This window comes from Dipodomys merriami, unplaced genomic scaffold (assembly GCF_024711535.1).
Source record: "Dipodomys merriami isolate MVZ:Mamm:240054 unplaced genomic scaffold, mDipMer1.0.p SCAF_7, whole genome shotgun sequence".
NCBI classification, from domain to species: Eukaryota; Metazoa; Chordata; class Mammalia; order Rodentia; family Heteromyidae; genus Dipodomys; species Dipodomys merriami.
This window is the reverse complement of record NW_027206290.1, coordinates 30,954,501-30,981,135: the sequence shown is the minus strand read 5'-3', so window position 1 is coordinate 30,981,135 and position 26,635 is coordinate 30,954,501. Positions and strand designations below refer to the sequence as shown.

The 26,635-nt window shown below is 39.5% G+C and overlaps 2 protein-coding genes across 8 annotated transcripts in view; one reads left to right on the top strand and one right to left on the bottom strand.

The window, feature by feature from the left end:
* Clcc1 (chloride channel CLIC like 1) overlaps positions 1-12,819 on the top strand; it is a 28,535-nt gene extending 15,716 nt beyond the window's left edge. For all 4 annotated transcript variants that reach the window (XM_070006177.1, XM_070006180.1, XM_070006179.1 and 1 more), the window contains exons 6-12: positions 133-273; positions 2,057-2,150; positions 4,351-4,448; positions 5,035-5,181; positions 7,586-7,927; positions 9,579-9,947; positions 11,605-12,819. In XM_070006177.1, the coding sequence (XP_069862278.1) occupies positions 133-273; positions 2,057-2,150; positions 4,351-4,448; positions 5,035-5,181; positions 7,586-7,927; positions 9,579-9,902 (1,146 nt within the window). In that variant the 3' untranslated portion in view covers positions 9,903-9,947; positions 11,605-12,819. The remainder of the gene's footprint in view (positions 1-132; positions 274-2,056; positions 2,151-4,350; positions 4,449-5,034; positions 5,182-7,585; positions 7,928-9,578; positions 9,948-11,604) is intronic.
* A 45-nt stretch (positions 12,820-12,864) lies between these two features.
* Positions 12,865-26,635, bottom strand: part of Gpsm2 (G protein signaling modulator 2) — a 38,685-nt gene continuing 24,914 nt past the window's right edge. For all 4 annotated transcript variants that reach the window (XM_070006172.1, XM_070006175.1, XM_070006174.1 and 1 more), the window contains 6 exons: positions 25,246-25,375; positions 22,734-22,804; positions 21,019-21,195; positions 19,153-19,309; positions 17,888-18,105; positions 12,865-13,620 (listed from right to left, as the gene is read on the bottom strand). In XM_070006172.1, coding sequence (XP_069862273.1) covers positions 13,396-13,620; positions 17,888-18,105; positions 19,153-19,309; positions 21,019-21,195; positions 22,734-22,804; positions 25,246-25,375 — 978 coding nt within the window. In that variant the 3' untranslated portion in view covers positions 12,865-13,395. The remainder of the gene's footprint in view (positions 13,621-17,887; positions 18,106-19,152; positions 19,310-21,018; positions 21,196-22,733; positions 22,805-25,245; positions 25,376-26,635) is intronic.

The window sequence follows — 26,635 nt, the reverse complement described above, 5'->3', positions numbered from 1 at the left end:
ATTTCAGTGATGAATAGACAGTGAAATCACACACATGATTTTGTGTATTTGAGTCCTGTTGTTTGGCTGATGGCTGGGGTTTTCTGGCAGGTAGGCTGGCTTGCCGCTGGCTGACTCTGCTTCTGTTTTCAGGTCCTTCTGTGTCTGCTCTGTATCGTTGTATTGGTAGCAACTGAGCTCTGGACGTACGTCCGCTGGTATACCCAACTGAGACGAGTGTTCTTCATCAGTTTTCTCTTCAGTTTTGGATGGAATTGGATATATTTGTATAAGGTATTGTATAAGTGGAGCCTCAAAATAAGTTTTAGGATTATTATTTTTTTATTTTCAAGTCTGCAATAAACACTCATCCACATAGAGCAGTCTTGCCTCAGATGTGGGTGGAAGGCAGCAGTTGGAACTTGTCAGCCATATGCGGATTGGGGGTTCTGCTCTATAGATACAGAGGTTATGAATATGAGGGCAGCTGCACTAGAAATCATTTACTCAAAACCATCCAGAGCAAAACACCATTTCACCATGAATTACAAAAATGGGAGAGAGCCGGGCGCCAGTGGCTCACGCCTGTAATCCTAGCTACTCAGGAGGCTGAGATCTGAGGATCGCGGTTCAAAGCCAGTCCGGGCAGGAAAGTCCATGAGACTCTTATCTCCAGTAAACCACCAGAAAACTGGAAGTGGCTCTGTAGCTCAAGTGGTAGAGCAAGAGCTGAAGAGCTAAGGGACAGCACTCAGGCCCAGAGTTCAAGCCCCACAACCGACCCTCCCCCCCAAAAAAAGGGAAGAAATAGTCATTTAATTTGGATAGCTGTATTTCAAGTACTACAAACTGCTTTTAAACTAATTTTTCAGTGGTATAACTCATATTTGAACTAATTTAAAAATCTTTAATTTTTTTTATTGTAAAGGTGATGTTCAGAGGGTTTATGGTACATTTCTTTTTGAACAGTGTCACCGCTACCCTTGTTTTCTCCCAGTTTTTTCCCTCCCAGTCCCACTCCCCTTCAAGTTGTATAATTTGCAGCATAGTTTTTTCTTTTAACAGTGTCTAGTGAGTACTACTGGCTGCAATAAAATCTTTAATAAGTTTTCTTTCATAATTATGTACAAAACAGGCAGTTATACTTAATTCTTTATCCTTGTTGCACTAAGACTATGCTTAGTCTTTTATGTCTTTAAAAAGATTATACATTTCTAGTTGGTACAGTGGCTCACAACTGTAATCTTAGCTATTTTGGAGGCAACATCTGAGAATCATGGTTTGAAACCAGCCTGGGCTGGCTTTTTTTTTTTTTGTCGGTGGTATGGCTTGAACTCTGGGCTTGGGCACTGTCCCTCAGCTCTTCAGCTGGGGTGAGTGTTCTACCACTTGAGCCACAGCTTCACTTCAGATTTTCTGGTGGTTAATTGGAGATAAGAGTACCACGGAGTTTCTTGCTTTGAATCTCATCCTCAGATCTCACCCTCCTGAGTAGCTAGGATTACAGGTGTGAGCCACCAGCGCCCGGCTCCAGGCTGGCTTTTTTTTTTTTATCTCCAATTAACTATCCAAAAGCCAGAAGAGGTGCTGTGGCTCAAGTGTTAGAACCCTAGCCTTGAGCAAAAGCTCAGGGACAGTGCCTAGCTCTGAATTTATTAAGCCCTAGGACCAGTACACAAAAAAGATGTTTTGTTTTGTTTTTGGTCAGTCATGGCACTCGGACTCAGGGCCTGGGTGCTATCCCTGAGCTCTTTTGCTCACGGTTAGTACTCTACTACTTTGAGCCATAGCTCTGCTCCTGGTTTCTGAGTAGTTAATTGGAGACTAGAGTCTCACAGGGACTTTTCTGCCTGGGCTGACTTTTGAACAATGATCCTAAGATCTCAGCCTCCTGTGTAGCTAGGATTATAGACATGAGCCAATGGCACCTGGCGAAAAAAAAAATCTTCTTTTCTGTTAAAAATCTGTAAACAGTCTGATTTGTATGAATGGTAGACACTTTGAGCTGCGGTTTTTGGGATGTGAAGACAGCCTTCTTCTCAGCAGCCTTTCATAGTTCCCTTTTCATATTGGCCAGCTAGCTTTTGCACAGCACCAGGCTGAAGTTGCCAAGTTGGAACCTTTGAACAATGCGTGTGCTGAGAAGATGGATTGGATTGGAAGTCTCTGGGGTAAGGAGTGTTTATTTGTTCCTATTCTGAATAGAATTTCTGAGAATGAGACAAAATAGTAGTTGTAAGGAAAATGATGAAGTGTAGCTTTCTATGAATCTTTAAAGAACATGCAGCCAGGTGTGGTGGTGTAAGCTTATAATCCCAGCTGCTTTTGAGGCTGAGGTAGAAGGATCACAAATTTAGAGACCAGACTGGGTTTCTTTATGTCTGAAAATAAAAAAGGGCTGGGGGTGAGGCTCAGTGGTAGAACTCTTACCTCCCATATATGGGTCCCTGGGTTTGGTCCCCAGCATTGCAAAACCTGACAGACTAAAAAAAAAAAACTTTAGAAACCTAATAAAAGTAACTAAAACCATGTAATAGGATTTTTTAGACTTTAAAATCAGTAGCTTGGTGGTTCATGTAACATCACAAGGAAAAAATAGAGAGCATGTATGTGCTGGCTCTGATGTTGGCCCTCCTCCATTAGACTAAAGATCCTGTACCCGCTTCAGTTTGTTTACCTGGCTCTTAGCATTTTGTAGGCCACAACAGAAGTTTACTGAAGTGAATGAATACGCAGCTAAACAGGCATTTAGCTATCATCTCCTTATCATCTTCTTATATTGACTTATGAAATCTTGCATTATATCTTTACTATAGGTTTTTTTTTTAGGTTTTTTTAAATAAAGGAAAAATAATTTGTTTTTTAAATTCTAATGTTGGCCATGTAAGTTGTCTGTATTTACATCTATAGACAGCACTAGAAAGGATTTAATGTGGGCTGGGAAGGTGGCTCAGTGGTAGAGCACTTGCCTTGCATGCCTGAGGCCCTGGGTTCGATTCCTCAGCACCACATAAGCAAAAAGAAAAAAGCCGGAAGTGGCGCTGTGGCTCAAGTGGTAGAGCACTAGCCTTGAGCTGAAGAGCTGAGGGACAGCGCCCAGGCCCAGAGTTCAGGCCCCACGACCGGACCCCCAAAAAAAAAAAAAAAAAGAAAGGATTTAATGTTCAAAAACACCTTATCAATACAAGTCCATAATAACTGACAAATAGTATCTTAGTAGGGTCTACAAATAGATCCCAGGATTCAGATATTTTTAAGACTTGTGAGAATGAAACCCTTTCAGCTTGGCTTCTTGACTGCCTCTTGTACAGATTAGTTTCAACTGCACATAAGACTGGCTTAGAAAAATTAGGACTCATGATCTATTTTCTTATAAAACTGCTCAAATTGAAATTTTCTTGAGAGAATTGTAGATTCCAAGGCAGTTATTAGAAATAAGGCAGACCTGAACCTTTTCCCCACATCCCCAGTTGAAACATCCTGCACAGCTACAGTAACCCTACAGTAGCATCTCATATTTCCCACATTTGACTTTAGTCATTTGTGCATGGAAAAAAACTGCTTGTGCCAGGGGCACTGGTGGTTCATGCTTGTAATACTATTACATAGGAGGCTGAGATCTAAAGATTAATGGTTTGAAGCCAGCCTGGGCCAGAAAGCCCATGAGACTCTTATTTCCAGTTAACTACCAAAAGAGCCAGAAATGGAGCTGTAGATATAGTGGTAGAGCACTAGGCTTGAACAACAAAACCAAACCTCAGGGACAGCACCCATGCCCTGAGTTCAAGCTCCGGGACTGGTACCAAAAACAAAACAAAAACAAAACAAAAAAAACCCCATAAAACTGTAATCATCAACTTTTTAGAAATTTTTGTAAAATAGAACTTTTTGTTTTCCTAAGAGTTGTATAATTTGAATAGATTTTTTTAAATCATGAGTTTGGACATGAAAAATACTAAAAATCAGCACTATTAAAAACCAGCATTACAGGCTCACACCTGTAATCCTAGCTACTTAGGAGGCTGAGATCTGAGGATCATAGTTCAAAACCAGCCTGGGCAGGAAAGTCTGTGAGACTCTTATCTCCAATAAACCACCAGAAAACTGGAAGTGGTGCTGTGGCTCAAGTGGTAGAGTGCTCGCCTTGAGCTGAAGAGCTGAGAGACAGCGCCCAGGCCCAGAGTTCAAGCCCCATGACCGACCCCCCCCCCCCAAAAAAAAAAATCAGCATTACAAGGGTCTATTTAAAACTTAAAATAGTTGAAAATTGACTAATAGATGGGCAAGGAGGGTAAAAAATAGTTTCATTTGGAAATTAATTACAGCTTTTTAAGTTCTAAAAGTGATTCTGTGTTTTGTTTCTTTAACTAGAAATGTTTAGAAGTTCAGTGACCTATAAAGATGACCCATGCCAAAAATACTATGAGCTCTTATTAGTCAACCCCATTTGGTTGGTCCCGCCAACAAAGGTATAGAATGTATTTTGTACATATTATATAAGCATGTCAAAAATCCCTTGCATTTATAGAAGAATGGTTAAACTTTTGAAGTATTTTACTAATAATAAGCCTTTATTCTAGAAAAAAAAATACTTAGCTGGGCACTGGTGGTTCACGCCTGTAATCCTAGCTACTCAGGAGGCTGAGATCTGAGGATCAAGGTTCAAAGCCAGCCCATGCAGGAAAGTCCGTGAGACTCTTCAATAAAAACTACTAGAAAACTGGAAGTGGTGCTGTGGCTCAAGTATGAATAGAGCGCTCGCCTTGCGCTGAAGATCGCAGGGACAGCGCCCAAGCCCAGGCTACATAGTGAGACTCTGTCTACAATAAAAAAAAAATTGGGGCATATGGCAAGGGTAGTTCACTTGGCCTAGCATGTATGAAGGCTTGGTCCCTAGCCTCACTAAAAAATAAATAAATAAAAATTAAAAGTGTGTATAAGCATTTCAGTTTCTGTAACATAATGTTAGCCTCTGTGCACAGTGAATTTTGGCTTGTTCTTTTTGTCTCAGTCCTTTGAGGAGAAGCTTAAGTTGCTTTTATCTTTTGTTTTTAGGCACTGGCAGTTACATTTACCAACTTCGTAACAGAGCCCTTAAAGCACATTGGAAAAGGAACTGGTGAATTTATTAGAGCACTCATGAAGGAGATTCCAGTGTTACTGCAGATTCCAGTACTGATAATCATAGCATTGGCTGTCCTGGTTAGTATCTAAGCACTATAATATTTAACAGAATGTAGGAGAAAAGGAAAATCTAGAATTATTAGTTTCGTTTTTTTTGTTTTTGTTTTTTTGATATTGTAAATCAGGCCAAGTCATGCTTGCTGTTCTGTTTTAAGCCAGGATCTTGCTATGTAGCCCAGGCTAGCCCTGAACCTGTTAACCACTTGTCTCTACCTCCCAGATGCAGGGATTACAGGCATGTATCACCACACCCAATGGTACAAGAAAGTGATTTTTAAATGAAATATTTATTTATACTTATGTATTATTACTTTAATAAAAAAGTGGTTCTCTATAGGTGATAGCAATGATTTAGAATAACCTTTTTAAATTTATTTTTTAAAGCTAATAAATCAGTATGTAGGAAATGGGCTCATTACTTCCTCTTTGAAAAAAAATAGGCCTTCTTATTCCAATCGGAGTTATGACATCACTGAGAAAAGAGTATTAGATTAAAAATAGAATGAGAATGTGGAAGGGAAGGGGTACTGGGAACAGTATGGGGGATCCAAAGACATTTATTAAAGTGTTGTTCATTGCTGGGTGCCAGTGGCTCACACCTATAATCCTAGCCATGCAGAAGGCTGAGATCTGAGGATTGTGTTTCAAAGCCAGCCTAGGCAGGGAAGTCTGAGACTCTCATCTCTAATTAACAACCAGAAAACTGGAAGTGGAGCTGTGGCTCAAGTGGTAGAGTGCTAATCTTAGGCACAAAAACTCAGGGACAACATTCAGGCCCTGAGTTGAAGCCCCAGAACCTAAACAAAAGAAAAAATATTGTTCATCATTCATCCATCTTCTGTTCAGCAGCTTTGTTGTTGATTTTTACTAATTCTCCTTAAGGATATAAAATTCAGTATGCTTTATTTACTTTGAAATCATTCATTTTTTTGCTTTTCAGGATCCAGTGATTCATAAGTATATATTATGTGACATTAGTTCTATAATAGTTTAGTCTCTAAATCTGAAACTTTGAACAAAAGCTTTATCATTCCTGTTTGTTTTTTGACATTAAGTCACACTATGTTGCCTCAATTGATCTTAAAGTCCTGAACTCGAGCCAGCCTCCTGCTTAACCCTCCCAAGGCTAACAGACTGCAGGCATGCACCATCCTGCCTGCATTCATTATTTCCTGTTGCTTCATTCTATCCCTAAGGAATGTTAAGACTGATTTGTTGCTTCTGTCTTCTAATAGTACTTAACTATAGTTCTATTATACTTTCATTGTTTTGATCTTAGAATCCCTTTGCTGCCTTAAAAATTGCAGACTACAGTGAACTCTTATTTATGAGATCGATGCTCCAGTTTACCACATTAAATTGAGAAATTAAAAAAAATACAAGTACAAAGACATTTGCCTGAGCTGTCAGCCTCAGGGTTGCCGTCACTCCTGAGGGAGTGAGAAATAGGGTCGTCATATGATGAAGTTTCAATTGGAAGTCAGGAGTCCTGGCTCACATTTGGCAGTGCTGCTGCCAAGCTTGTCCCATAGAATGTGAAAATCTGTTGAATTTTAGATGTAGCTTAAGCCAACTTTATGTTTGTAAAAAAAAAAAAAAATCTGCAGAACATTTGCATGGTGACATATAATTTTTAAAAATCTTAAGCATTTATATGATATAGATATCATATTTTGATATGATATATAAATACTGAGAAATTACTAGATTTTTTTCTTTTTTTTTTTTTGCTGGTCGTGGGGCCTGAACTCTGGGCCAGGCGCTGTCCCTCAGCTCTTCAGCTCAAGGCTAGCGCTCTACCACTTGAGCCACAGCGCCACTTCCAGCTTTTTTTTCTGCTTATGTAGTGCTGTGGAATTGAACCCAGGACCCCATGCATGCAAGGCAAGCACTCTACCACTGAGCCACCTTCCCAATCCTACTAGATAATTTTAACTCCTCCCCCGCCTTCCCCCAACAGGGCTTGAACTTGGCCTCATACTGTCACTTAGTTTGCTTGCTCATGGCTGGTGCTCTGCTACTTGAGCTGAAGTTTATCTCTAGTCAGGTTTTTGCTGGTTAGTTGAAGAGAGAGCCTTGTAGACTTTTCTGCCTGGGTCGGCTTTCCCCCCAGTTCTCAGCCTCCTGAATAGCTAGGATTATAGGCTGAGCCTCCAGAGCTCAGCTAGAACTAACTTAAATTTCGAGACCTCAGCCTGCTCTTGTTATAAATTCCATAAAAACCTGTGTAGCTGATTGAAAAGGTACTGTTGAATAGAGTAATGTATTCAATTTTATTGCTATCCTAGCCTGCATTCATCAAAAGAAGAGGTCTTTAATGAAACAAAATATTTTTGTTTATACTTACTAATGAAGATGGCTTATAAGTGAATTATAAGTCATCCATTAGGTCCTCAGTGAAACATATTTCTTTTCCTTTCAGAGCTTCTGCTATGGTGCTGGAAAATCAGTTAGTGTGCTAAGGCATTTCAGTGGTCCTGAGCGAGACCCTCCCCAGGCACTGCCGCCAGGTGACAGACAACGACAGAAGGAAATTGATTATAGACTCCGTGGTGGAGCAGGTGATGCAGATTTCTATTATAGGGGTCCAGCTGGCTCCATTGAGCAAGGCCCTTATGACAAAACTTATGAGTATAGAAGAGATGTTTTGAGACAGAGAGATGTTGACTTGAGATTTCAGAGTGGCACCAAGAGCCCCGAAGTGCTCCGGGCATGTGATTTACCAGACACTGAGGCACAAGCTCATCCCGAGGTAGAACCCAGCGTAAGTTGGCAACTGTTTATTTTGCTGTCCATTTGTCGTAGGGCTGAATGCTTCTTAGCTACTATTTTTGTTCTTTCACCCTTCAGTGTTATCATATCGTATCTCTGCCTTTTTTGGTTTAATACAGCTTCCTTAGAAGAAATAGAATTAGATTCAGTTTCTATGTTAAGTACTATTTAACTGTATTTTGTTACAACAGAGGGTATTCCATATGAAATTTCATAGTAAGCTAGTGAAGATTATTGTAACATTCTGCTTTTGAGGCGCTCAGGAAAGGCCTCCGTGAAGGCCTCGCACAGGAAAGAATGGCAGTACAGCTCTAAAGATCCACTTTGGATGAAGAGAGGAAGGATCAGAAACCTTGCTTGCCCTTTCTATTTCTAGAATTCCTGTAATAGAAAAGCCTTGGATATCATTGGCTGGAGACTGTACATTTCGTCTGCAGAACACTGCAAGAGTTTTCTACTACCACTGGTTATTTAAAGGGACATTTCTGTTTGAGAAAGGAATTGGTATTGTCATTTGTAAACCTTTATTTATTTATTTTTTGGTGGGAGGAGTAGTAGTGGGGTGTTGAACCCTGATCCCTCAGCTCCAAAGTAAACCTTGAGAAAAAGAAATTATAAAAATCTCTTGGCATGAAGTTTCTTACAGAAATAACAGATATGGGGGCAGGGAGGGTGGCTCAGGGGGTTCAATTCCTCAGCACCACATAAGCAAAAAGAAAAAAGCCGGAAGTGGTGCTGTGGCTCAAGTGGTAGAGCTCTAGCCTTGAGCTGAAGAGCTGAGGGACAGCGCCCAGGCCCAGAGTTCAGGCCCCACGACCAGACCCCCCCCCCAAAAAAAAAATAACAGATATATAAAAATACATCCATGTATCCAGAAAATCTGAGTATGTTCCTTTCTTTCGTAATTATTGCCTGCCAATCACCTCAAAAACCTTCTAGTGACTTCCTGACTCAGCTTGAGGGGAAAAGACCTTGCTGCCCTAGTGGTCCTTGGCCTGCCCTGCCCCAGATCCCCCATCTCACCCATCATCGCTCCCTCTCCATACTCCCTCTACCTCAGCCACGAGACTTCCTTGAACTCAGATCCTTGGTACTTGTGTACTGTCTGGAAGGCTCTGGATCTATATAAATGGTTCATACTTCCTCAGGCCTATACTTGTGACTTCTCATGATAGTAGCTTTAATTTAGACTGCTGTCTGACCCCCACTACCCTACCCCACACCAGAACTTAGCTTTCTGCTTTTTCTGCATAGCTCTTAATTGAATAATCTATCATACTCTAGTGTATTGTCTGATTCTCTCCCCAAATGAAGTATAAGTTCTAGTGAGAGCAGATTTTGTGTTTTGTTCCTGTTGTATCTTCAGTACTTAGAACTTGATACATGTTCAGTAAGTATATGTTGCAAAATTAGTCCCATCAGGCAAGAAGAGTTAGCAACAGTACTGCTAACCTGTACACACGGCATCCTACGCTTGGTCAGCCATGTGTCCTCATTCTTCCATGTACAGTTGGGTGAGGTTTAACATTTGTAATCCGGCACTGGAGCCGGGATGTAAACATGGTAAGAATTGGTTGGTTATGTTTCATTGCTAAACCTTCAGATTTATGTTCATAGTAAAAATATACTTCTGTACTTTATAGCATAAATCACCTATTTTGGATACAAAACCCAAAGAGATTGGTGGAATCCCAAGAGAAAGCACCCTGTTGGAACATAGCCAGTCTGCTAAGATTGTCCCTGGCCAGGAGGCATTGGGGCCTATGGAAGACTCATCTGCAGAAGAAAAGACCCAGACCCAGCTGAAGACTGAAGAGACCCAGACCCAGCTGAAGGCTGAAAAGACCCAGACCCAACTGAAGACTGAAAAGATCCAGACCCAGCTGAAGACTGAAACTGAAGGCAGCCTGCACAGCCCAGCAGGAACTCTAAGTGGGAAGGATCCCATTGGCAACCCATGTGGCTAGAGGAACACAGACACAGGCCCACCTCTGAAACCATCATTGCATTTTGTAAAGTATACTTTTGTTGTTGTTGTTGTTGGTTGGTTGTGGAGCTTGAACTCTGGGTCTGGGCACTGTCCCTCAGCTCTTCAGCTCAAGGCGAGCACTCTACCACTTGAGCCACAGTGCTATTTCTGGTTTTCTGGTAGTTAATTGGAGATAGGAGTCTCACAGACTTTCCTGCCCGGGCTGGCTGTAAAGTATACTCTTCATGCTTCCCAATATTTCGTATACTTCAAAGGTGCCAAATAATCACTAATAATTTCACTGACAATCAGAAGTAACACACACACACACACACAGACTGTTTACTTTGATTCTCTGTAGTATTAAGATACGTTCCATCAAGTTTTGAAGTGTCAGTCTTGGAGTAGGAGCTCATAGAATTTATTTTTTTATTTTTTTTGTCAGTTGTGGGTCTTGAACTCTGGGCCTGGGTGCTGTCCCTCAGCTCTTCACTCAAGGAGAGCACTCTATCACTTGAGCCACAGTGCCACTTCCAGTTTTCTAGTGCTTAATTGGACTTACCTGCCCTGGCTGGCTTTGAGCCATGATCCTCAGATCTCAGCCTCCTGAGTAGCTAGGATTACAGGCATGAGCCACCTGGCAGAATTTACATTTCAAAATGAATGTTATGGCCAGTATAATTTTAGATAAAGTGATGGAATTAGGAGTTAATTGAAGAAATTTTACTGTTATAGGCATTGATAGGAACCAATTAACAACTGTAGTGGGTATTGCTTATGGAAACTCTGTAAGCCCAACTTTAATTAGAATAATTTGTTCTACATTAAATTCAAAGTTTTTCCAATGTAATAGATAATCAAGAATTATTTTTAAAGAAGCTCACTTCATCTCTGTATGCACTACATCTCTGTCTGTGCGCAGATGCAAAGTACCTGTTACCAACATCAGTCCAGCTGACAGTTGTTTGTCAGTTTGTATGTGGGTGGGCCACATACAGATCACTGTGACTTTGCATAGCTGTTACAGGGCCTGCTTCCTTATACCTTTTACTTTATGCCTTAGAACTCAATTACTAGAAAAGTTTATATAACCTTAAGTTTTCCAGCAGTTAACTTTTGAGTATGACTTTATTTGTTCCCCACTACATGAGTCATAGACTTTTTAAGACCTGTTTTTCATGTTGCTTAGAATTCTAGCAGTGGACACTGTTAGATACTACGATGGCTTACAGCTTATGTCTTGGCTTTCTGAAGTTCTAATTTTTTTATATAAAGGAAAATAACATTTTTCTTAACCATAGATTAAGGATTTTATATTATTTCCAAGTCTTTTTAGAAAAGTAAATTATGTTAATTTGCATATAACCTTTGATATCAGAAAAGATTATGTCATTTGTAACATAGCAGGCATGTAACAAATTAATGAAAGGATGAACACAGCTTAGCACAGATTTGTGAACATTATGCATATAAAGTAGTTGTCCCTTCAGACTGGTCCTATTCACCATTGATAGATTAGTTTGCTCCCCACATGGGAATTCTGTTGTGAGTCATGATCTGACTCAGAAAAATAAATGAATGCCAAGTTATTGACTGTACTACAGTGGTAATAATGTGTAATAGAGTACTCAGTTAACAGTAGTTTGTACTTCTGACTCTAAAAATATTTTAAATTTCATCTTTGTATTCTTTTATTACAGATACCATTTGGGAATCTGCTTTGACAAGCTAGCAAAGCAACATGTTACTGTTATTGAATGATTACAGCAATTCAGGGAAGACTTTAAGTAAATTGAATAAACATATCAAGGCCAGTTCATTGCCTGAAGAGAGAGTTAAGTTTAGCCAGTGTTGGTCACTCACATTTAATGTTTATGTAACATCTATTTCTAAGAAAATCAGAATGGGGTAGACAGCTGTCAAAAGAAATGTTTATGTTAAATGTTTACAGGGTGTAAGAACCACTGTACACAAAAATAAATACTTATTTTTTACATAGCTATATGGTATATACTGTTTGCTCATTCTTACATAGCTATCATTTGGTATATAATACTGCATTTGCCTAATGCGTTTGTTGTTGTTTTGCTGGTCCTGGGGCTTGAACTCAGAGCCTGGGTGCTGTCCCTGAACTCTTTTTGCTCAAGGCTAGCACTCTATCACTTTGAGCCACAGTGCCACTTCCAGTTTTTCAGTGGTTAATTAGAGATGAGTCTCACAGGGACCCTTCTGCTTGGGCAGGCTTTAAACTATGATCCTCAGATTTCAGCCTCCTGAGTAGCTAGCTAGGATTATGGGCATGAACCACTGGTGCCCAGCTGGTTTTTGTTGTTGTTTTGGATGATTGTGTTGTTTTTTTAATGTACTGGGAATTTAACTGAACCTAGAGCCTTAACTTGCAAGGCAACTGCTAGATCACTTAAGCTACACCTCTAGTCCTTGATAATGTGTTTTCTTATAAGTCCCTTACAATATAGCATCACAAAGATGGTGGTCTCTAGGGGCACTATATGTTATGTACTTTTGAAACAGACAATCTGAGCTTAACCTGCTACTTTTGACAACATTTTTCTGTGATCTTAAAGCCAAGAATTTTTTTTCAGCTCTAAATATAATTCTAAATATTGTTTCTTAACATTCTAGAGAAGTTAGTACTCTGTAGAGTTAGCAGTGTGTGCCTTATGTGGGCATTGGTAGTCTGCCATTTAGATTAAACCCACCTCCTCCACCAAGTCCCCCAACTCAGTCACTTGTCTCCTGCCCATTTTGTGATCTCCTCTTAGGAACCCTCGTAAGTGCTTTCAGTGTATGGGATGAGGATGAGCTATAGTGACAGTTAAGCTCCAACCTGCAGTGGAGCCTCCCATGCTTTATTTTTGTGTTTTCATATTATGTGGTTTGTGTTTCTGGCAATTATGTAACAGAAGACACTAATAGCCAAAAACATGCTAAAAGAAATTTATTTCTTAACAGTTTATTTTATACTGGCTTTGGCCTAAAAATATATTGAAAATAGATTTTCTTTGAGAAAAACATCTAGAACTTTTTTTTACATTGGACAAGTACATTATTTTTACTACATTGTAAGTTCCAACTGTAATAATATTCATGGTTAAGTTTTTAAAATGCCATTTCAATAGGAATTTACAAAAACTACCTCAGTAAGAGGGTTAAATTCTAGGCTAGGGTTAAATTCCCATTTTGCCAACACTGGTGAAGCTGACAGTTTGTTGAAGAGCAGTCTCAAGCGGTAGTGTTGGAAGTCGACATAGCACCTTACAGGACACCTCCACCCTGAGACGCTGTGCAGAGGCTGTAGGCGCCTCATACTACATCACCGAAAGCTAAGTATTTACATTCTAAATACATGGTAAGCTCTATTACAGTGCTATATATTCTCCTCTAGGAAAAAGTAGGTTGAATTTCCCTGCAGTGTTCTGAAAGGAAAAAGGTCTTTTCTTTAAAAATATACACAGCATCTAGCATGCTGTTTATTTCCCTGCGTTTTTAAATTCCAACAAAGCATTACTTTGAAAAAGGCCCTTTAGCCCAAATTCAGTGTCCCCATTTTGATCTCTCTGTAGAAGAACTCTTTGTTCATCCATTCTTTTTGCCTGAGAGCGTAAAATGAGACTAAAAAAGTCTTCATCTGGTACAGTTGGACCCTTCGTGGCAGCAGGTGGTGGTGCACATCTTTGATCGTCTAATCTGGAGCCCTAAAAATTTGAGATTAACATGGCATATAGAATCAAAATAAGGTATCGTGTACAAATATAGACAGTTTCATGGGTATATTAATCAATGCAATTATAGTTGGTTATAAGAAATGTTACAATATGCATCAACAATATAATTTACCAAATCTTTAAATATGCTGTATACAAAACCCTTCTAGCACTGTTTTAAGAGCTGTGGACAGGGCTGGGAAGATGGCTCAGTGGTAGAGTGCTTGTTTTGCATACTTAAGGCCCTGGGTTCGATTCCTCAGCACCACATAAGCAGAAAAAGCTGGAAGTGGTGCTATGGCTTAAGTGGTAGAGCGCTAGCCTTGAGCTGAAGAGATGAGGGACAGCGCCCAGGCCCAAAGTTCAGGCCCCATGACTGACCAAAAAAAAAAAAAAGCCATAGTGGTGCACTCCTGTCCATAATCCCAGTACTTGGGAGGCTAAAGCTAGTTACGTTTACTAATATTTTCAGTACTGGGGTTTAAACTCAGGGCCTCACATCTCATAGACTGGTACAACACTGCTAAGCCATATCTCTAGCCCTGGGGGGTGGTGGTGGTGGTGGTGGTGTGTGTGTGTGTCTTGGAGCTTGAGCTCAGTGACTGGGTACTGTCCCTGAGTTTTCAGCTCAAGGCTAACATCTCCACTTTTGGCTTTTTTTTCTTTTTTGGGAGGTGGTAACTGGAGAATCTCAGACTTTCCAGGCTGGCTTTGAACTGTGATCCTAATATCTCAGCCTTCTGAGCAGTCACTATTATAGGCATTGAGTGACTGGTGCCTGGCTTCTAGCCTTTTTTTATTGCTTGTTTTCAGGATAGCTTTGCTGTACCCACTGCAGGTTTCCTGTTGTTGCTGGCTCACAGCCCAGAACCACCTTGGGGATGGAGTCTTATAGGTTTTTCTGGTCAGGCTGCCCCAGCACCCAGAGCCTTCCCTTCTCAGCCTCCCATACAGGATGGAATGATGTCAGATATGCACTGCTGTGCACAAATATGGGTTGAGAAAAGGTCTCACCATGATCTCAGCCTCCTAAGAAACTCGTATTGCTGCCACGAACCACCCGTAAGAAACTAGTATTGCTGCCACAAACCACCTGTGCCTGGCTCTTCAGTGTGTGTGTCCACTGGGACCAGTGATGCTTTTTTACTTGCACTCATTTCATTCATTACTTGCAGTGTAGATTATAAAGTCCATTATTGAGAGCTCAATGCCATTTTGTCTTCAATTACTGGTTTCTCATTCTCTTGGCAAGATACCTGATTTATTTTGTGGGGCATGTCAGCCCTGGATTTAAACTGAGGGCCTTGCAGAGGATAGGCAAACACTATCCTACCTGACATAAATAAGCCTTTTTTGCTCTAGTTATTTCCAAGACAGGTTCTCATGTTTCTGCTTGGGACAGGCCTTGGAACATAATCCTCCTGTCTTCAACATAGCTGGGATTACAGGTATGTGCCACCAGACCTAGCTTGTTTTCTGACTTTTCTATGAGTTAGTATCAAAGTGTGATTCTCTTAGGTTCAAGTAGCTGGGTATTCAGGCACAAGCCATTTTGCCCTGCCCATGTTACCAATCTTGGTTAAATATATTCCTATGCTTCTTTAAGCAGCTGGTTTTGAGTACAAACTATATGCAACTGCACTGATCAGTCTCACTTCCAATAACTATTAACTTAAGGCAGGTCCTCAGCACAGTAATCTTCCATTTTTCCCTTGGCAATTTAGTTTCACTTTTTCAGTCAATTGTTTTCTATTTTCTTTCTCTTCAAGCTTTCCAATGCTCCCAGTGCCAATGACCCTACTACTCTTTTTTACTTTGGCTGAGAAGCTACTTGCTTCTGGCTCAAATCGGTACACAATTATTTTCCCTTTCACCTACCCCCAAACTAACTCTCCAGCTGTGGCGCTGACTCTGCTCCTTCCTTGTCCTGTATACACACACACTATATTTTCACCCAAAAGGAAGAAAACCCCATCTTTCCCCTTGGTCATTTCTTCAGCTTAATGATCCATTTTTTTTTTTTTTTTTCCTAGTGCTGGTCCTGGGGCTTGAAGTCAGGGCTGTGTGGTCTTGCTTGGCTTTTTTGCCAAAGGCTTGTGTTCTGCTACTTGAACCACATCTCCACTAACGGTCCTATCAGATTTGTCTGCTCATGTTGGCTTCAAACTGTGATCCACAGATCTCAGCTTTCTAAGTAACAAGGATTACAGGTGTGAGCCACTGGCACCTTGCTGCTTTTCTGAAGTAAGAAAATCCTAACTGGGCACAGATGAAGGGAGTAGAGAAAGAGAGGAGAGCAATCATTTGATCCCCACATGCAATCAAATAGTATCTTTCAAAATTACTAATTTCCATGTTGCCAGATCCTGCAGTTTCATCATCTTACCTTTTGAACATTCTTTAATACTCTTCCTCGCTTAGCTTCAACCTTTCCATACACTGCTTTGCCGGCTCATCTTCCTGTGCTTAACTACTAGGTTTTGGCTTAGTGTTAGGCCTCTTATCTCTTCACCAGGTAATTTTTCTTTTTTTTTTCCACCATGTAAAATTTCTTAACAGGACTTCAATTACCAGCCATAGCTGATGCCTACCAATTTTACTTCTGTTTGTTTTTTTTCAGTCATGGGGCCCAAACTCTGGGCTTGGGTACTGTCCCTCAGCTCTTCTGCTCAAGGCTAGTGCTCTACCACTTGAGCCACAGCACCACTTCCAGCTTTTTCTGCATATGTGGTGCTGAGGAATCGAACCCAGGGCCTCATGCATGCAAGGCAAGCACTCTACCACTGAACCACCTTGCCACTGGCTGGGGATTTAAAAAAAAAAAAATTTGTCTACACAGTGTCTCCATTTCACCATCTTAAGAATGACTCAAATTTAACATGATTAACAACAAAACCCAAACCTTGCCTTTTTTAGTATTCTCTCCATCACCACTCATACTCAAATCATTTAAACCCAAATCAGAAAAGAATCCATCTTTGAGTCTATCCCTCAATCTTCCATCCAGTTGGACAGATCTTGTCAAAAAGAACTGTAACTCCAAAATATACCCCAATCTACTTATCACGCTACCACCACCTTAGTCCCTTTTGCTTGTACCACACTAGCTTCACAACTCATTTCTGTACCCTCACTGCTCTACATTCTTCATCAATATCCAGGATGATCTTGCAGAGCTCTCCAGTTATCTCCCATCTACAATCTGAACTCAGGGCTTCATTGTATCTATATGATCTAGACCCTAATGACTTCTCCATCCTCATTTCATACTATTTCCTTCTCCCTTATTCATTCCATTTCAGTCACATTGGCCACCTTGACATTTCTCAAGCCTGCTAAGCCATATCCAAGAGGCGACTTGCCATTTCTGCATAGAATGCTCTTTCCCACTTATACTGCCATGGCTGAAAACTTCATTCAAGTCTATTCAGATGGCAGTCCAGAAAGGTCATCTCTAACCATCCTAAACAGATTTTCCTCCTGCAAGCACTACAACTCCGGCTTCTTCTTACCTTTCTTCATAGCCAATAAAATTGCACCTGTCTTTCTGCTTAATACATCTTGAAAATACCCACTTATTCACTTTTCTTCCACTAAAATGTAGCATCCTTTTTTTTGGGGGGGGGGTCTGGTTGTGGGGTCTGAACTCTGGGCCTGGGCACTGTCCCTTAACTCTTCAGCTCAAGGCTAGCGCTCTACCACTTGAGCCACCGCGCCACTAACGGCTTTTTTCTTTTTTTCTTATGTGGTGCTGGGGAATCCAACCCAGGGCCTCATGCATGCAAGGCAAGTGCTCTACCACTGAGCCACCTTCCCAGCCCCTGTAGCATCCTTTAAAAAGCAAGAACATCCTCGATACTTATGACAGCATCTGGAACCTAACTGGTGTTCAAAGATTCTTTGGGTAACAGGCAAGTAATGTCTCCCTGAGTTCTTTGTAAATAAGAATTACAAGCCGGTGGCTCACACCTGTAATCTTAGTTACTCAAGAGGGTGAGATCTGAGGATTGAGATTTAAGCCAGTGTAGGCAGAAACATCTAAGACTCATCTACCCAACAAAAAGCTGGGAGTGGAGGTGTGATCAAGTGGTAGAGCTCCAGCCTGAGCCAAGCAAGAGGTTCAAGAGTTCAAGCCCCAGTATCAACGAACACAAGGGGAAAAAAAGCAAAAAAAAAAAAAAAAAAAAAAACCCAAACAAAAAAACAATGCTACTAAAGTTCTCGACTTATATACAGAATGGAAAGAATAAAAACATACTTGACACTTTATAAGGATGTCAAAAAAGTCTTCATCAGGCTCTTTGTTGTCATTAGTAACCAGGTGGTCCAGCACTGACTGATTGTTGTTTTTTGTCAGACGAAGCCCTGGCAAGTTACTGAAACTGGCCCTCTGATCGTCTAGACGGCGGCTCTGTGAGCTGGCAAGAAGATCCAAAAAGTCATCCGTGTTGGGAGACACCACAGAAACAGATGGCACTGTGAATAGGAATATAAAATCCAAAATGTTATAAACATGGTTACACTTACCTGATATATATACCAAACAACACCTGTCCTGCCCTCCTGGTGGAACACTGGTTGAAAGGCTTTTACTAGATGCCTGTGGTTTTTATTAGCAGGGAGGGAAGAGTGAACTCCACAGAACTTCAAATGGTTCACTTGGAAGTTATTCAGACTTTTCCATTTTATCCTTTATCTTATACAAACCTAACATGAAACTAAGTACAGTACTAGATTTCAGAAGTGAACTGTTTTAATAACAGGTCAGTGAGATTACAGCAAGTGGAATGTTGTTTTTGGAAACATTTAGCTAATCTTAAGGCTTACAGTAGAAGCCATTTATTAGTACTTAAAATTGGAAGGTATAAAATAGGTTACTTAAGTTTTCCTAAAAATTAAGCAGGACTTAGCTTTAGCCACAGGTTTCTCTACATTCTGTCTGGGCTTTCCTTTTTATTCTAGATATATTTACATATCACATACAATTAACTCCTCACACAAGGTCTCTAACTTGTGAGCCTCCTCTTCAGCCTCAAGTGCTAGGCTTCCCATCATGTGCCCTCATACCAGCTTTCATTTTCTTGCCCCACTCAAAAGAAAGATAGTATAAAAGAATTACTGGAAGACACAAAAGAAAAACCAAGATTTTAAGGGATCTGAAACAGACTTTGAACTGTACATACCACTATTTCAGCAGTACAAGCGTTCAGGGATAATTACTGTATAAAATTAAATTCTCAGAAATAAGCCGGGTACTACTGGTTGCTCACACTTGCAATCCTAGCCATTCAGTACACTAAGATCTGAGGATCATGCTTCAAAGTGAGCTAGGGCAGGAAAGTCCATGAGGCTTATCTCCAATTAACCAGCTAAAAGCCAGAAATCAAACTATGGCTAAAGTGGTAGAAAGTCTTAAATGAAAAGCTCAGGAACAGGGCCCAGTACATGTACATGTACGTATATGTACACACACACACATGAATATTAAAGAGAACTATTAAGGGAGAAGCACTAGTGACTTACTTTTCAGCATTTTGGGGGTTGTGGAAGAAGCTGTGGTTGAAACTGGATGGCAGTTATTTTCCTGTAAATAGCACCTCTGATCATCCATCCGATTGCTCTGAAATCTGCTTAACAGGTCAAAGAATCCTTCATCCCCAATAGTGTCTGCACTGATTTTCTAAAATATTGAGAGAAAACCCAGTACACTTTATTCTATCATTATCTTCAAGTCAGTAACATACAATGCACTCAAGAGAGAAAGGAGAAAGTTTAAACTGATGTTTGATTTTCAAAAAGAATACAAATGACAAGTTGGTAATGTTATTTCAACCTAGCCAACAAAATGCATTCTCCACTTCTGGTCTATGGTTAATTGGAGATAACAGTCTCACAGACTTTTCTGCCTGTGCTGGCTTTGAACCATAATCCTCACATCTTGGCCTCCTGAGAAGCTACGATTGATTACAGATGTGAGTGAGTCACTGGCACCCAGCCTTTTTTTTTTTTCCTTTTTAAATCTTTCAGTAGTAGTACAAAGTGGTTTCAATTCAACCTGTCAGTTTATAAGCATTCTTTTATTTCTAAAGGCTAAACAAATGGGACTCAGTCTCAGGAGAACTACAGATGCTGAACTGTGCAAATAAGAGTCATGCATAATTTAATGATGGAGCTATTCTGAGAGATGCACAAATGCACCAATGGATCTTACCATGTGAGCATCAGACTTATCCAAACCTGAGTGATGCAGCCTACTACATACCAAAGCTCTGTGGATGTCATACACAAGCCATCACATATACAGGTCACCATACAGCCAGTGGCTGCATTAGCCATGTACACTGTACTCAGATTCGATTTAGTTCTAAGGTTCTACCATAACAGAATTTAAGTAAACAAGTAAAGTTAAGTAAGCAAGTATATTTTCCTGATTTTCAACAGAATGTGTGTTGCTTGGGATCAAAAACCCAGAGAATCATGTTAGTGCTAGGGAGCTCCTCTGTGGTCCTTTTTTATTAAAGGTTTGAAGATACTGGGAAAAAGATAGATGCTTCAAATGAGTGAAAGAAGGCTTATCTTGGAAAGCTATGAAACTGAAACAATGTATGCAGTTTAAGTAACTTTTTAAACATTTATCAAGTATTAGAGGCTAATGTATATAAAATGTTGTGGAAGTAAGGAGAGTAACTACTCAGGGAAAATTTCACAGCATGTATTTGAGTTGTTTTCTCAGGAATAAGTATGCATTTGCAGGTGAGAGATCTTTTATCCTGTCCAATGGGCAATTCCAAGTATTTATAGTATTCAAGGGACAGTGAACTGGAGGGTAGTGGGTAAAGAAGACCTAAAAACACCACCAAAAAAGAAAGAAATCCATGAGCAAATATTTGTTTTGTCTGCTAAGGTAAATCAGCTTTACTAGGAAACACTGTGGTAAATGGTAGTATCTTTTGCAAACAATGGGACGTTAAACACAATTTGTTGTCCAAAACAACAAGACAACTTATAAATGAACAGAGCTGTGAAGAAGATAGAAAATATAGGGATGCCAGGCTCTGTAATCCTAGCTACTCAGGAAGCTAAGATCTGAGGATCATAATTCAAAGCTAGCCAGAGCAGGAAAGTCTGTGAGACTCTTATCTCCAATAAACTATTCAGAAAAAGCTGGAAGTGGCACTGTGACTCAAGTGACAGAATGCTAGCCTACAGCACAAAGAGGCTCAGGCACAGTACCCAGGCCCTGAGTTTGCCCCAGGACTGGCAAGAAAAGGAAAGAAAATATAAAGAAATACGGACAATTTTGAATAGCAGAGATATAACTAGGTGTCTAATTAAAATGATAAAACATTTGGTCTAAAAACTTTTCAATACTGAAACACATAAACATACCCTTTGAGAATTCAGAATTCGATGGTCAACAGAATTACTGGAATCTTGGAGAACTTTAGTGGATGAACTGGTTTTATACTTTTTCCCCTTCAGTCTGTTGACAAAGAGTAGCTTTGCAGAAGGTTTGGCAATAAGAGGTTTTTGTTTAGCAAGAATCTCGCTGTTCCAGTTCTGTACCTACAAAATTAAAAATAACCCAAATCTTTCTGGCTTCATAAAATATTAACCTGACATGTTTACGCATTGCCTATTGGGATGTGAACAGAATTCTAGATCTCTTAATACATTTTTTTTGGCGTATTTCACTATTTTCAAGAGCTTATATCTTAAAACCTATAGTGTGGATTTCTCATTGATATATTAAAATGATGGCTTTTAATTTTTTTGTCAACCATGTTTTAATATTAGATTTCTAGCTTGTCCCTAAGCCACCTATTTTGAATTTATTTTTTTGCTTTCATATAAATCTTTATGTGTATTTTCCTGTTAGATTAAAATTGTAATACTTTCTAGTTTCCAGTGTTACCCCCATCCCCAAATGGTGGTTTTTAAAGACCTCAGAAGGGCTGGGAAGTTGGCTCAGTGGTAGAGCACTTGCCTTGCATGCCTGAGGCCCTCAGCACCACATAAGCAAAAACGAAAAAAAGCCGGAAGTGGCATTGTGGCTCAAGTGGTAGAGCGCTAGCCTTGAGCTGAAGAGCTGAGGGACAGCGCCCAGGCCCAGAGTTCAGGCCCCACGACCGGACCCCTCCAAAAAGAAAAAAGTGCAGCTAAGCCAGGTGCCAGCCTGGCTATAATCCCAGCTACTCAGGAGACTGAGATCTGGAGATAGAGGTTCGAGGCCAGTTTAGGCAAAAAAGTTAACTCCATTTCCAAAACAACCAGTAGGGCTGGAGGATGGCTAAAGTGGTAGATTGTCAGCTTATTAAACAAATAAGCTTCAAGCCCTCAGTTCAAACTCTGGTACCCACAAAAATAAATATATGTAAAACAATAATGTAAAATGAACTTAAATGGCAATAGAAGAAAGTAGCTTTGATTTGCTCTCAAATAAGTCTCTTTTGTTACCTACTTCCCCCCCCCCAAAAAAAAAAGCAGTCTGGGAAGGATGCATTTTTAGTACAAAGTACTTTTGTCAGCTTAAAAATGCTTCTTAAGGAAGTGGTGCTGTGGCTCAAGTGGTAGAGGGCTTGCCTTGAGCTAAAGAGCTCAGGCCCAGAGTTCAAGCCCCATGACCAACAAAAAACAAAACAAAACAAAAAAACGGAACTACTCTCTCCTACATCATAAGCTTCATTTATCTTGTCAAAATTACCAGTGTCATTGGATTCCTTCTATCTTTTTTGATTCTTCTATGTGATCTTTTGATTTTTTTAAAGCAGTACATTTACATGGTGAACTATTCAAACAATTCAATCTAGTAAATAAAGTATAGCATAATCCAGATATCCATCCCTCTTTGCAAAAGCAAGTTTGTTGAGTAGTTTTCTGAAATGGCTTATGAATCTACAAAGGAAACCCACGTAGGCCTCTATGCACATACACCTTTTCCTCAGCAGCATGCTGTGTGCACTTTCACACTATACTTTTCCTGATTCTTCTTAAAGGCAAATGTTATAGTGGTAACCAAGTAGGAATAGACTTAAATACTTCATTTGAATCAACAGCTACTAAAATCTTGTAATAGTTCATGAAATTTAAAACAAAAAGCCCACCTTTTCTGGGGTTAATTTCATAAGTTCCATATTTTCCATGCTGTGTCGCCGTCCCAGCTTGGGGCGTGCACCTTTGTAAAAAAAAAAAAAAAAAATCAATTCAGATAAACCAGGGAGCCTCTTAAGAGCACATCCAGCATCTCTATGTTACTCCATTCTAAAGTCTGATTCACAGCCTCTTATGAAAGAAGGAAATGTGTTCCAACATACTATTTTTTTGGAGACTAACTATTTTCCACACCAACTACATAAAAATACACATTACCTCTAACATACTTTGATGTAAGGAAGTTACATTTGGATTGGAAACTAACCACAGGTTACTAACATTACCCCTTAATTTAGAAATGGCAGTTATAATAACTGGTTTTATACTATGTAGACCTCCCCCCCCCCCAAATTAGAGTGGTTAAGGGAAAAAAAAGCTTAAAGCCTTCAATTTTATGAAAAGAACAAAAATAAAATTCCTAGTACTATACCATTACTCCTTTCTAAGTTATACTTTTCCATTTTCAGATATTATTATAGATGATGGGTTTATTGCTATTTAAGAAAAAAGTTGAATAAAAAAGCTTTTTCAAACACATTCAAAATAAAGTTATTATACATTAATTACAAAGAATTCCTAAAACTATTCAATCTTAAAAACTAAGTGGTATTTTAAAAGACACAGTGTAGAAAAGGGTACCACCAGTGGCTCACATCTATAATTCTAGCTATTCAGAAGGCTAAGATCTGAGGATTGTGGGAGAAAAGCCAGCCTGGGCAGGAAAGTCTGTGAGACAATTCAGCGGTAGAGTGCTTGCCTTGAACAAAAGAAGGTCAGGGACAGGACTGGCACACACACACACACAACCATGAGACATAGACATAGACACACACACACACACACACCCTGATATTTAACACTTAACTTAATAAAACAATACAGATCTCCCTTTTGTAATTGCTCTTATAAATTCACTCTTATTCCCTGCACTTCTATTTTTCAATGCTGACAATGGAACCTTGGCCTGGTACACACTACAGAGTTTCTACTGAGTTATAATTTCAGACACACACACACACACACACACACACACACACACTGGTACACACTACAGAGTTTCTACTGAGTTATAATTTCAGACACACACACACACACACACACACACACACACTGGTACACACTACAGAGTTTCTACTGAGTTATAATTTCAGACACACACACACACACACACACACACACACACACCCTGATATTTAACATTTAACTTAAAAATAAAACAATACAGATCTCCCTTTTGTAATTGCTCTTATAAATTCACTTTTATTCCCTGCACTTCTAGTTTTCAGTGCTGACAATGGAACCTTGGCCTGGTACACACTACAGAGTTTCTACTGAGTTATAATTTCACACACACACACACACACACACACACACACACACACACACACACACACACACACACACACACACACACACACACACACACACACACACACACACACACACACACACACACACACACACACACACACACACACACACACACACACCCTGATATTTAACATTTAACTTAAAACAATACAGATCTCCCTTTCTCCCTTTTGTAATTGCTCTTATAAATTCACTCTTATTCCCTGCACTTCTATTTTTCAATGCTGACAATGGAACCTTGGCCTGGTACACACTACAGAGTTTCTACTGAGTTATAATTTCAGACACACACACACACACACACACACACACACACACCCTGATATTTAACATTTAACTTAAAAATAAAACAATACAGATCTCCCTTTTGTAATTGCTCTTATAAATTCACTCTTATTCCCTGCACTTCTATTTTTAAATGCTGACAATGGAACCTTGGCCTAGTACACACTACAGAGTTTCAACTGAGTTATAATTTCAGCCCTGATCCCTGTACTTTAATATATAAGCAAAACAGCATTATTTGCAATGCTTTAAAATAGGTGATGTCAAATTGTATTTTGCAACTTGCTTTCTCTGAGGAACTGTGTGTGTGCGATTCATCCAACTGGACCCTTGTAGCTTAATTCATTTGTGTCACTGTTTAAGTTATCCATTTTACCTGTGACATATTCAGACTGCTTCTAATTTTTATTTTTGCTATAGCAAAGAATGTCACAGTAATTCCTGGAAATTCCTTTTGGTGTACATGAATAAGGATTTTCTCCTAATTTTAATACCAGGTGTATACCACTGGGGAAGTGCAGGTTATACAGATGGCATGTATTTAACTTTGCCAGAATGCTGCCAGACGCTGGTTCTTCAGAGGATACCAGTTCTGTCTTGCCCACACCACACACATGTTTCCCATTACTCTACATCCTATCAATACATTTGCCCATCTTATGGATTTTTCCATAAACTACCTTCATTGTGGTCTATATTATACATTCTGTTTGATAATCTCTGACTATGGGAAAAAAGTATGATAATTTCAATGTAAATCTCGAGATTAAAGAAATTGAGAAGAAATGTAAAAGACCAGTTACTTACCATGTAAGCTGTTATCAACCTCAATATTTTCAGAAATTATAGAATTATTTGTACTGTAGCTCAGGCCAAGAACCATCTGAAGATCCGAGAGATTCAGTCGAGCAGTTAGCTCACCACTCTTATCACCAACCTACAACCACAAGTATTTATATTATATTTAGACTGTATTTAAGGGTAAAGATTAAGTGAAAATGCTGTTATCCCCAAACTGGAAGAAAATAGAGAAATGAAAATAAGTATATTAAAGTTATAAAACTATGAATGTATGAGATGGGTTATTTCCTTAACAAAGCTTGTTTTTATTTATTTTTATTTTTTTGTATGGGAGCAGTACTTAACTAGCAAGCATGAGGCCCTGAGTTCAATCTCAAGCACCATAAAATACAAGTCTGGGTATTTTTGTTTTTTGGTTTTTTTACCAGTCTTGGGGCTTGAACTCAGGGACTAGGTGCTGGACCTCTTTGTGTTCAAGGCTAGTGCTCTACCACTTGAACCACAGCACTACTTCTGGCTTTTTGTGTTTATGTGGTACTGAGGAATTAAACCCAGGGCTCCATACATGCTAGGCAAGCACTCTGCCACTAACTAAGCCACCTTCCCAGCCCTGTTTTTTGTTGTTGTTGTTGTTTTGTTTTGTACATTGTAATTTAACTTTACAGTTTTTCTGTTGATTTTTTTTACCTGGGTGAAAGTTGAAGCCACCCACTATCACCAAAGATTTTTAAAAGCAGAAAAAAATAGTAGTTTCTAAAATATTACAATAGCCTAGATAGTTATATTCAATCAATTTTTTGGTTCTCTAAATATTAGACTGCTTTTATTCTCTGGGATATAAAATAAGCAATGTAGTTATCCTGACATATTCGTGTGATGAGTTTTGTGCATATGAACAAAATTTCCCTAAAATTTTTATTCCTATACTATAAAAGTTAACATTTACTAAACTAACAAGACTGGACATTATATGCTAGGAACATAAAACCTCTAATTACAGTAAAAATTTTCAAGGCACAGATTACTCTCATTTTACATAAGAAATGAGGCTCAAAAAATGTTTCCAAGGGCTGGAGATGTGGCTCAAGTGGGGGAGTGCTTGCCTAGCATGCTGGAAGCCATGAACACAATCCCCAATACTCCAAAAGGAAAAAAAAAGGGAAAAAGGGAAAGGTTTTCAAGTTCAAATATCCAGCCAGCAAGTGGCTGAAGTGTAAGAGGAAGCAGTCTTAGTTCTGTGAACGCCAGGCTACCTCTCTATACAGAGGCTGGTGGAGGCATACTTTAGTAATGTCTTTCCATTCTCTGGTCTTACCTTTCTGTCTGTGTACATGAAGGCAACACAAGCATACGTTTGGCTCTGTATAAAAAGCATTTCATGGGTGCCAAGAGCATA